Source organism: Morone saxatilis, unplaced genomic scaffold (genome assembly GCF_004916995.1).
Source record: "Morone saxatilis isolate NCDOM2014 unplaced genomic scaffold, NCSU_SB_2.0 Contig8, whole genome shotgun sequence".
Classification (NCBI taxonomy): domain Eukaryota; kingdom Metazoa; phylum Chordata; class Actinopteri; family Moronidae; genus Morone; species Morone saxatilis.
This window is the reverse complement of record NW_023340257.1, coordinates 11,839,358-11,850,620: the sequence shown is the minus strand read 5'-3', so window position 1 is coordinate 11,850,620 and position 11,263 is coordinate 11,839,358. Positions and strand designations below refer to the sequence as shown.

The 11,263-nt window shown below is 43.3% G+C and overlaps 2 protein-coding genes across 2 annotated transcripts; both read left to right on the top strand.

Moving 5' to 3' along the window:
• Positions 1-5,864: 5,864 nt before the first annotated feature.
• Positions 5,865-8,429, top strand: LOC118341870. Its single transcript, XM_035680272.1, has 3 exons — positions 5,865-6,303; positions 7,113-7,214; positions 7,408-8,429. Exons 1-3 carry the CDS (start codon positions 5,880-5,882, stop codon positions 7,824-7,826), a joined length of 945 nt encoding a protein of 314 aa, XP_035536165.1. The 5' UTR covers positions 5,865-5,879; the 3' UTR covers positions 7,827-8,429.
• Positions 8,430-10,218: 1,789 nt separating this feature from the next.
• Positions 10,219-11,068, top strand: tomt (transmembrane O-methyltransferase). Its single transcript, XM_035680446.1, has 3 exons — positions 10,219-10,480; positions 10,555-10,751; positions 10,925-11,068. The coding sequence occupies exons 1-3, from the start codon at positions 10,219-10,221 to the stop codon at positions 11,066-11,068; spliced, it is 603 nt and encodes a 200-aa protein (XP_035536339.1).
• Positions 11,069-11,263: the final 195 nt, after the last annotated feature.

The following is an 11,263-nucleotide window of genomic DNA, read 5'->3' as shown; positions in this document are numbered from 1 at the left end:
TCATATCGCCAGGAATTTGTCTTGCTGGCAAAATGCGTGCTATAAGAATGATGACGGACGCGTGGGCACACCGAGCGAGAGGAGACGTAGTGATAGTAAACTCCACACAACCAATATACATAATCACACAAGGAATAAAGGTACTTTGTATGGAAGGGAATAGTAAATACAGAGGAAGATTAAGAACAGGACAGGAGAACGAGGGAGGCAGTGTACCGAAGGGACGGGCAGAGTGGCGGATTCCAATAGTAGATGTAGGCGGGGGGGGTATACAGCCTAGGCGTGGCGTGGATGACAAGGAGTGCAGAGAGAAAAAGAGAAGGGAAATATGGTGCCTGCACCGCAGCACAATGGTAGAGACTGCAGATGGCGTAGGTAATTAAAACTGTCGTGGGTTCTAAGACCTCACAGAATTAACTTTCGGTGTGGCACTCGTACGCCAATGGGAACTTGGACCATGGACACGAGTACATACAGTCACACAGCTTTACAGGAGGGCAGTAGGTGGTGGGTCAATAGTGCCGTCCAACAGCAAGATTTCGTGCCCCCAAGCACCTCTAAGAGGTCGGGAGGATTCAGCGCATGGCTCGTGTAGGGCAGGTGCCTTAGCACATACTAATGCCATTTGTATGTCTGGCAAGTGTCTCTTTGATTATGCCGTCGCTTCGTACGTCCGAGTATTAGTTTGCTTGTTAAAACTTATTGTCACTATGTATCCTGAAATAAATGTAGACAAAGCATTACCGTTGAGCTCTGAAAGGTAGCCAGGGGCTGACAGTCATTCAGGGTGTGACATGCGGTGTATACAAGTGAAGAGAGTGCTAGATCTTCCAGCCTGCCAACAGCAGTGGTTGCTGTCTCTTCTTTTTCTCTAAAAGCAGGGTGGCTGGAGGGTTGCGTGAAATGCAAACAATTGAAAATATTTAGCCTCAAGTTCTCAGCTGTCTTCCAAGTTGCATAATAGGGCGACTACTGATGTACAAGATCACAATTAGACAGGCAGCGCGGGACGAAAGGAACCAGGGACGCATGAGGGCCATGCTGTTCTGCCTGGACAGAAGGTTGATGACGGCTGGAAGGGGCGACGGGTCTCCAACGACACCCTTGCTGGCCCTGATTGCCTGCCAGCAGAACCACACACACTGCCTTCGTGCTGGACACACTGCAGACTACTTTTTTCAGGACTTCATGTTCACAATACAGAGAGTTAATTAGTTCGGTTCTGATACACGGCACTAAGACTAGCATTCTGTCATCGTCACTGGCTTGTTCAGCAATTGATAATTAGCTAATGAGTTACATCAAAGTTTCTGGTAATTCAATTTCTTTGAAAAAACAAACTTAATTCTTAACAAGACACACTGTACAAAATATTCTATAACATGTTTTCCCGCTTTCAAAACTTAAGAAAACTGATGATTGCAAGTTATTAGGGATTCCCAGAATGAGTAATGTTCTTCTACTGAATTAGCTTTTACCTTATAACCGTTAACAGTATAGCCTTACTAAAAGAAGAGGAAAGCGGAGGCAAATGAAAAGGCTGTTAACAAAGCTACCCCTGATACCTTGCTGCAGACATGCGTGTTGCTCAGTAAAACGTAAATAACAACTTCAAAGTGTTAGACCATGTGCACAGAAGTGGATTCAGAGGTTGAATTAGACGGTGAAGAGAGGAGCAGAGGAGAGGAGAGTGAATAACTTATGTCTGGGGACAGAGACGCTGCCTGGTGTCTTTAGTCTGGTCTAACCGTCACCGAAAAGATTAAACAACAAAACACATGTGTTTACAATTCCCTTAGTAGCTCTTAGCTATAATTCTAAAGTTTACGGTATATCAGTTTGTTCATTCCCTTGATGGTTTTACACAACAACTTTCAAGCATCAAATGTTCAGGTTGGCAGGGAGCTGAGTTTGTTTTGAGAGTAGTGTAGAAGAGTTATACCGTGCACTTTTTATAAACCATGAGTTGTATGGAATAGTATCTTCAAAAGTGGGGCTTACAAGAAGTCAAATAACGACTGGTATGTGCACTATCGAGTGTGAACTTTTTGTCCTGCTCTGCTGTGCGTGCAGTTCCTATAGCCATGGAATGCCAAGCCTGAAGCAAACACAGCTGATCTGAGCAGGGGGTGGGATGGATTTACGCTGAGGCGCCCGCGCTCTCATGAACCGCGGCGCCCTGTGCCTCCGCCACCATCTGATGCGTCTAGTGAGCAGCGGGCTGCATGGGGGCGGCCGGGGTCAGCCGAGCAGAGGTCGGGTCGCACAGCGGTGCTGTGAGTCCGACTCTGTCCGGTCGCTGGAACAGAAAAACAAGCAGAGTGGTTGGTGTTCTCGCGTGCTCTGCTTGGTTTTGTGGTGTGGTTTGGGTGAGTTTCTGCGGTGGATGGCTCCTGACACCGTGTCTGCTCCCAGCTCGGCCGCCGTCGGCCTCGGTTCAGCCTCCTCGCTGTGCCTCGCTGTTGTTGGCTCCGGCTGTGTCTTGCCGGGAGCTCGCGGGCCGGTGCAGCCCCTGCAGGATGCCGCGTGCGGAGGCCGGGCCCGTGATGAGCACGCTGGGTTCTCCAACTGGGAGCATGGGCGCGATTCCCGGGAACCCGGCGCGCGGCACGGAGGTGCGGACGGCGGGAGGAGGTCAGGCATTTCCTCTCCCATAATTATGGACAAGTTGTTGATTAATTCATCCGCGATTGCTGCAGTCATTGCGCGTATACAGTTGCTCAACACCTCTGTTTCTTATACAATGTCTCTTTCTCGCTGATGTATGGTATATTTCTTCACGGATAGGTTGGGCTTAAACACTGCACACAGGAGATAACAGGACTTCTTTTCTTGACGAAATTCAATGTTTCTCTGTCCGATGACAGTGTTTGTTCGCTATTTAGACCAATTTACGCTTTACTTCTTCTCTCCATGGGAAGTACAATCAGATTGCTGTTTGATAAGAGGCTTACTGTGGGGCTATTTTTTTCAAGATTAGTTCTCCTCACACACGCTCCTAAAATTAAAAGAAGCCTTGCGAACCCCCCATAGGAAGCTTTGCGTGACCACAGGGTTGGAGGAGCCACGTGCTTTATGCGGTATCACGTTTCTGTGGTTAAAAAAACTTAAACAACCCCGGGTCTACATCAGAACAATTCTCGGAATGGTCACTGATCCTACTACGGTGCCATCAACGGTGAATGGTGAGAGTGCGGCGTGGCTCATCACAAATCCGGGGGTACGTGCGTGGTTTCTCACACCTTTGGTTTAGCACCACTTACCACCGCCTGAACATGTTTAGGCCTCTCTAAGTAGGGCTTACCACCATTATGGAGCCACATTAAAATAGAGTTTCAGTGTGGAAAGGCAGAGCTGGTCGTGGTGCCACCCGAGTGGTATGCTGTACCAGAGTATGAGGAAACAGTGACCTAAGACTGATTGCGATGGCCGTTATATATTTGGTGTATAAGATCCGATATTTTGTTTCTATTTACATTTAAAATGCTTCCTATATGTTTTAAGTTGTCAAATCTTATCTTAAAGTTGTTTGGAGGCCTTGATCAGGCCGCCGATGTTATGAGTATTTTCTTCTACTTGCCCCATTGCAGAGCACTCTCTTCCATCCCCCTCGGGAGTGTTGTCGTCGTGATGTCTGTTAGTCTGCGCTTCTGAAGGAGAGACTGAACGATCCAGGAACATGGTCTGCCCAGCTCATTGGACGGGTGAGAACACAAGTTGATTTAGGTTATCAACGAATACATCCCTTTTCCTTTTTGAGGAAATAAGCAGCAACCAGCGAACTAAATGTCTGTACAACTTACTCCAATATCAGAAACAGGCCACAGAACAGAATGTATCATAATCATGGAGCATACGAGTTGTTTGACCAAAGAGTATCTGAAGTGGCTCCTGATTAAAGAGTTCTTCTCGTTGTCGCTGCATTGTAAGTGCGTTGCTGGGCAGGTGTCCCGGTCTGGAGGAGGTGGGAGGGGACCGGTTCAGCTGGTGCCTACGGGCCCGCAGCCGTATTTCTGAGGTGGCGCAGGGGAGGCGCGGAGGGAGGGCAGAAGGCATTTGGCCCAGGGGCAATGGCCCACACGCGCTTTGGGTGTGCTGCGAAGAGGCAGGCCCACCTGGTCACTGTCGTGCTGGCTTGGCTAGACTCAGCAGAGACACAATGCAGCTATGAGGGAATACCGCGCCGGGGCCGGGGCCTGCGGAGGACGTGTACAGGGGCGTGGAAAAGTGGACAAGCAACATGTAATTTCGTGAATTGGTTGAATAAAGTACTTTTTAAAAATATAAATAAAGAAAGATAAGAAAAGACAAGAAGACTGTACAGAAGACGGGAGTGCATTAATGTAATGTATATACATAGGATGGGAGTCAGAAGAAAAAAGAAGGAAATATGTGCTGCACCAGCACAATGTAAACTGCAAGTCTAAGTTAAACTGTGTTTACTAAAACCACAAATTAACTTTGTGTGCACTGTACGCAATGGGAACTTGGACATGACACAGTACATACATACACAGTTTACAGAGGGCAGTAGGTGGGTGGGTAATAGGGGTCCAACAGCAAATTTCTGCCCCAAGACCCTCTAAGAGGTCAATTCAGCCATGCTTGTAGAGTGTTAGAATACTAATGCATTGTGTTTGCAAGTGTTTTGATATCGGTCGTACTCAGTATAGTTGTTGTTAAACTATTTATATTATCCTGAAATAAATGTAAAAAGCATTACTTACTCTGAAAAGTAGCCAGCTACAGTCATTCATGTGACATGCTGTATAATGAAGTGCTAATTCCAGCTGCCAAAGCAGTGGTTGTGTCTCTTTTTTTCTCTAAAAGAAGGGTTAGGGTTGGTGAAATGCAAACATTGAAAATATTAGCTCAAGTTTCAGCTGTCTTAATTCATAATAGGCGACTACTGAGTAAAATCAAATAGACAGCAGCCGGAGAAAGGAACAGGATGAGGCATGTTTCTGCCTGGAAGAAGATGAAAGGGTCTCCAACACCCTCTGGCTGATTGTGCCAGAGAACCACACACACTGCTTCTCTGACACACTGCAGACTATTTTCAGGACCTCATTTCACAATACAGAGAGTTAATAAGTTCTTCATACACCGCATTAGATAGCATTCTGTTCTCACTGCTTTTACAATTAATAATTAGTAATTACATCAAAGTTTCTGTATCAATTTCTTTAAAAAACAATTAATCTTAACAGACAACTGTACAAAATATTATATACATGTTTCTCCCCTTTTCAAAACTTAAAAACTGATGATTGAAGTTATTAGGGATCCACAAATATAATTTTTTACTGAATTAGTTTATACTTATAACTTAAATATAGCCTACTAAAAAGAGGAAAGAGGAAATGAAAAAGGCTTTAACAAAGCATACCTATACTTGCTGCAGAATGTGTGACTCATAAAACGTAAATAACAACTTCAAATGTAGACATGTGCACAGAAGTGGATTCAGATTGAATAGAGTGAAGAGAGAGAGAGAGAGAGAGTGAATAACTATTCTGGGGACAGAGACGCTGTGTGGTCTTAGTCTGGTCTAATTCACCAAAAATTAAAACAAAAACATGTGTTTAAATCCTTAAGTCTTATGAAATCCTAAAAGTTTATATATCAGTTTGTTCATTCCCTTGATTTTACAAACAACTTTAAGCACAAATGTTCATGCAGAGTGAGTTTTTGAGAGTATGTAGAAGATTATAAAGACTTTTAAAAACATGAGTTGTATGAATATATCTTTAAGTCTGGCTTTACAAGAAGTCAAATAACGATGTATTTCCCCATATCAGTTAACTTTGTCTGCTCTGTGTCTTGCAGTTTATAGCATGAATGCCAACCTGAAGAAACACAGTGTCTGACGGGGTGGGATGATGACTGGGAGGCGCCTGCCCTCTCATGAACCCCCCTTTCCCTCCACACCTCTTCGTTTACACCTTCAGGCCGGTCAGGTCCAGGCAGAGGTGGTGCAGCAGCGTTGTAGACTCCACTCTGTCCTCGCTGGAACAAAAACAACAATGTTTGTCTCTGTGCTCTGCTTTGTTTTGTTGTTTGGAGTTTCTCATGCCTCTGACACCGTGTCTGCTGCCCAGCTCGGGCCGCCGTCGCTCGGGTTCAGCTCCTCGGCTGTGCTCGCTGTTGTTGGCTCCGGTGTGTCTGCCGGAGCTCAGCGGGCCGGTCAGCCCCTGCAGGATCCGGTGCGAGGCCGGGCCCGTGATGAGCACGCTGGGGTTCCTCCAACTGGAGATGTCCATCCCGGGAACCGGAGAGCACGAGGTGCGGACGGCGGAGGAGGTCAGGCATTATCTCATAATTATGACAAGTTGTTATGAATTCATCCGGATTGCTGCAGTATGCGCTATAAAGTCTCAACACCTCTTTTTTATACAATTCTCTTTCTGTATTATGTATATTTTTAATAGTTTTTAACAATCACACAGACTTAACAGACTTCTTTTTTGACAAATTCAATGTTCTTGTCCATGACAGTTTGTTCTATTAGACAATTTACGTTTACTTTTCTTCATAGAAGTAAATCAAATGCTGTGATAAAGGCTTACTGTGTATATTTTTCAAGATTATTCCTACACACCTTAAAATAAAGAAGGCCTTGCGACCCCCCATGAAGCTTTGGTGACCCACAGGTTGAGAGCCACTGCTTTATGCTATCAGTTTCTGTTAAAAAAAACTAAAAGGTCTATCAGACAAGTTCTCAATGTCACTGATCTATACTGTCTATCAACAGTGAATAATTAAGTCAGGCTGTCATACAAATCCTATACAGTGTTTCTCAACCTTTTTTACACCACTTACCACCGCTGAAATGTTTAGGCTCTCTAAGTAGGCTACCACCATTATGACCAACATTAAAATAGAGTAGTGTAAGAGAGCTTGTGTGCCACCAGTGGTATGTGTACCAGAGTATGAGAACCAGTGACCTAAGATATTGCGATGTATATATTGTGTATAAATGATATTGTTTTATTACATTTAAAATGTTTCCTATATGTTTTAAGTTGTCAAATCTTATCTTAAAGTTGTTTTGGAGGCCTTGATCAGGCCCCCCGATGTTTATGATATTTTTTTCTACTTCCCCATTGCAGACACTCTCTTCCATCCCCCTGGGAGTGTTGTCTGTGATGTCTGTAGTCTGGCTTCTGAAGGAGAGACTGACATCCAGGAAAATTTCTGCCACAGCTCATACGGTGAGAACAAAGTGATTTAGGTTACAAAATACATCCCTTTTCCTTTTGAGAAATAAGCAGAACAGCATAAATGTCTGTACAATTACTCCAATATAAAACAGGCCACAGAACAGATTATATAATCATGGAGATAGAGGTTGTTTGACAAAATATCTGAAGTGGCTCCTATTAAAGAGTTTTCTCTTTGTCGCAGCATTTAAGATGCGTCTGGGCAGTGTGTCGACAGTGGGAGGGGACCGTCAGCTGGTGCCTACGGCCCGCAGCCGTATTCTGAGGTGGGCAGGGGGAGGCGCGGAGAGGGCAGAAGGCATTGGAGGGGCAATGGCCCACAGCGCTTTGTGGCTGCAAGAAGGAGGCACCTGTACTTGTGCTGGCTTAGACTCAGCAGAGACAAATGCAGAGAGGGGAATAGAGGACGTACAGGTGGAAAAGGGACAAGCAAAAGAAGGAGGGAAGGAAGGAAACAGGGCCCAAGGTGAATGGTACCTGGCCCTGGCTCAGGCCAAAGAGGGAAGACTGGTGCTGACTCGACTGGTGAGGTGGACCAGAAGGGACAAAGAGCTGAAGAAGTTCATCAGAGCTCTCCTTAAACAGTCCTGTCCAGAGCTGTAGACAGAGAGCTATCAACCACTGTTGTTTCTGTTCACATGCAACACTTTACAGTCATGTACACAAAATCCAGAGCAGAGTATAAAACAGATGTCCAGCTAACAAATAGTTCCCAAATAACACTTCATAAATCACGAGAGTACAGATTGTTAGATACTATGTAAAGGAACAAGTGTTTAAAGATTAGTAGATATGTGTAAATCTGCATACTGCATACTGGTCACTTCCTTGATGAATTGTTCCTGAAGAGCAATAATCAATACCCAGTCAAGTCTCCCTTTCTAAGTGACCCGTCAAGTAAAGCAGTGCATCATCGAGTTGTTCTTGGTCTTTACATCAGGATTACTTTACTCATCATGTTTGTGTCCCCTCATGTAAGTATTATTTGACCAAACTGACAACAGTGAATTCATTATTAGTTCATTCATTAAGTTAAGTTTGTGTATCTAATTGTAAATCTCACACAGGCAGTGATGGTGAGGCATTGTTACAAAAAAGTTAGTACTACACATGGCATGCAAATGTTGATATAATTCCAACTGGGGCAATATTTGTGTATTTTCTTGTTTTTTTTGTGTACATTTGTATATAAAGGATCAAAGTGTAGTTTTGGTAATGATTGCAGTGGTGTCAGCTGATCTCTGCGCACGTATTTTTATTGACACATATTTGGGCTAAAGCAGTGTAGTTATTTCTGTAATGATAAAACCTTTTTATTATACTATCTATATTATATCAACATCGTTATACTTTTATACTCACTGAGCATACATATATAAATATGATAGACCATGTAAATCTTTTATTTTTATTTTTTTTATTTTTTACCATTTTGTTTCACAGTAGTTTGATAAGTGAAAACAGAATCAAAGGACAACAATAATCACCTGTTAGGAAGCTACACTCAAGACACACTGAAAAGAACTGTGATGTGCACAATAAATCATTTCGATCTGTTTTTTAAATACTGTATTTAAATTGTGTCGAGTTACATCAGTTAATATTCAATACATTAGCTTTTTTGTGTCTGTTTGTTTTTCTTGATCTTTCCATCATGACTCAGTAAAGAAAAGAAATTTGATTCCACACAGACACACACCTGTTGATGTTAACTTGATATATCGAATGTCCGTTTCATGCTGCCTCTCTCTATCTCACTCTCTCTGCTACTATCACAGTATCGGTCCTATTGTAAATATCTAGACAAGAGGTTATCTGTACGACTGATCACTAATGACAAAAACTGATGTGTAGTGTTGTTACTGTCAGTGTCTGTTAATTGAAAAAAATGACGGGATATATACTGTCATGCAAGTGATACATGAATTATTCATAGCTCTGGGTCTCTTACCTTCTCTTAAACCCACACACACTCCGTCTTTTTGCACTGGTCTCAGCTGTAGTGCCACTTTCATATTCGTTGTCACCAGTGCTGCTGCTGCTGCTGCTGCTGCTGCTGCTTTGCCTTCACCAAACTTTTTAGGAAATAGGTGAGTATGTCTGTTTTTTTATGGGACAGTAAGAGAAACTTGTAGAGTCTACTGTTACCTGAGGCAGGAGAAACATCTCGACAGTGACAGCACTTTATCTCACATCTACCACAGGACTGAAGCATGAAATATTGTCCCTGTGTAGCTCTCATCTAGCTTAATTCCAAACAAATTTAAAATGTGTTTAATCTATGTGGAATTTTGTAATTTCAGGTATTCCATTAATAAAATAGTCACTATTGTTTTACTGTCTTAGTATTCCCAAATGTACCTTACCTTGATGTATACTTTTTCTTCTTTTGTCAGTGATCTTTCTTTAGCTTTGCCATAATTAATTCATGACATTTAACATGTAACATTATAGAAGCACCAGACTAGTTACAGAGCCTTGAGAGAGTTCTATTCAACAATTAATTTGCTCACACGGATGTTTTGCTGAAATCCTAAATGATCTTATTGCATTGGACACCTTCAGTACAAACTTTGTTGGACTTTTAATACAGAATGGTACTGTGTGCCTATGATAATTACAAACCGTAACTGACTTGAGTATCAGGAGCGGTTGGCTAAAAGGTTTTGATGAAAGGTTAGAGCAGGGTTGGGGACTAAATACTTTGGGATCTTTCTACACCTGAACATCTCAATAGCCGAAGGCAGAATGGGAATGGGATGATGAGTATAATAACATCCCACTTTTATTGATACACATGACAAAATGGGGGGGGGCGAGTTTTCAAGAAAGAGTACAAGTACATAATGACAAAATCCCGATTGCTTTCAGTTGCTTTTGTACACCACAGCACAGTTAGAGATGACACACACAGAGAGATGAATATATCTAGTAAGTTCTACTAAAATAAGTGACTAATATCTACTTGTGTGTGTTTTTCTCTGAATGAGCCAGGATGGTGTCTCCTGCTATTGCTCTGGCATTCCTTCCCCTCCTGCTGACACTGATTATCAGGTACCGCTTCTACTTTGTGCTGTTCTATCGGGCGGTCCTGGTCAGGACATGGAAGGACTGTGTTACTGGTCTGAGCCGAGAGGAGCGCGCCTACCAGCATGTTCTCACTCATGCCATTCCCGGAGACCCTGACAGCATCCTGGATGCCTTCGATGTCTGGTGCAGCAAGGTGGAGTTCATCAGCAACATTGGGCCTAAAAAAGGTGAGGAGACCCTTAAACAACAGTTGATCTGGTTATGGGCTTGGTTTTTACATGTGTGGTTCCTCTGTGTGTAGGGAAGATCCTGGACCGGCTGCTGATGGAGCAGAGCCCTCTCACAGTTCTGGAGCTGGGTGCCCACTGCGGATACAGCACCGTGCGCATCGCCCGGGCTCTGCCCCTGGGTGCCAGGCTCTACAGCATTGAGATGGACCAGAGGAATGCTGCCATTGCTGAGAAAATCATCCGCCTGGCAGGGTTTGACGATGACACGGTGAGAGAGCAGAGACATGTACCCACTCAGTGCCTTTGGATAAAAGCCCCAAATTAGCTACATACAGGCCATCAGCATTATTTGTTTGTACATAAATATGTGACATTTGTATTTCATGTATTGAATATGAAGAGTATTAAACCTTTGAGATATCAATGCTGTGTGTTCTCCAGGTGGAGCTTATTGTGAATCCATCTGATGAGGTGATCCCTCGGCTACGGTCGGACTATGGTCTAGAAAGGCTGGATTTTGTCTTCATGGACCACTGGAAGAAATGCTACACCCCTGATCTGCAGGTGACTATAATGAATCATTAGAACGGATATTTACATGGGAATTAAAATCCTGTTTGATAGTTTATTGTTGTCCCTGTCAGATGGCCGGTTTGAAGTAAAACTTTTTAATTTGTGAATGGAAACTACTAAGGGAGTAATGTGCATGCACCTGAATAAGTTATATTTGTGATCATTCCCATTGTTACCTGGTCTACTTATTTATTTATTTATATATAT

What these genes read in the sequence shown, in the direction of transcription:
- LOC118341870 (XM_035680272.1), top strand. Translation starts at nt 5,880, where the DNA reads ATGATGACTGGGAGGCGCCTGCCCTCTCATGAACCCCCCTTTCCCTCC. An exon ending in AGGTGCGGACGGCGGAGGAG is followed by an intron (nt 6,304 to 7,112) that starts GTCAGGCATTAT and finishes TCCCCATTGCAG; the next exon opens with ACACTCTCTTCCATCCCCCT. An exon ending in TTTCTGCCACAGCTCATACG is followed by an intron (nt 7,215 to 7,407) that starts GTGAGAACAAAG and finishes TCTTTGTCGCAG; the next exon opens with CATTTAAGATGCGTCTGGGC.
- tomt (XM_035680446.1), top strand. Translation starts at nt 10,219, where the DNA reads ATGGTGTCTCCTGCTATTGCTCTGGCATTCCTTCCCCTCCTGCTGACA. An exon ending in CAACATTGGGCCTAAAAAAG is followed by an intron (nt 10,481 to 10,554) that starts GTGAGGAGACCC and finishes CTCTGTGTGTAG; the next exon opens with GGAAGATCCTGGACCGGCTG. An exon ending in CAGGGTTTGACGATGACACG is followed by an intron (nt 10,752 to 10,924) that starts GTGAGAGAGCAG and finishes TGTGTTCTCCAG; the next exon opens with GTGGAGCTTATTGTGAATCC.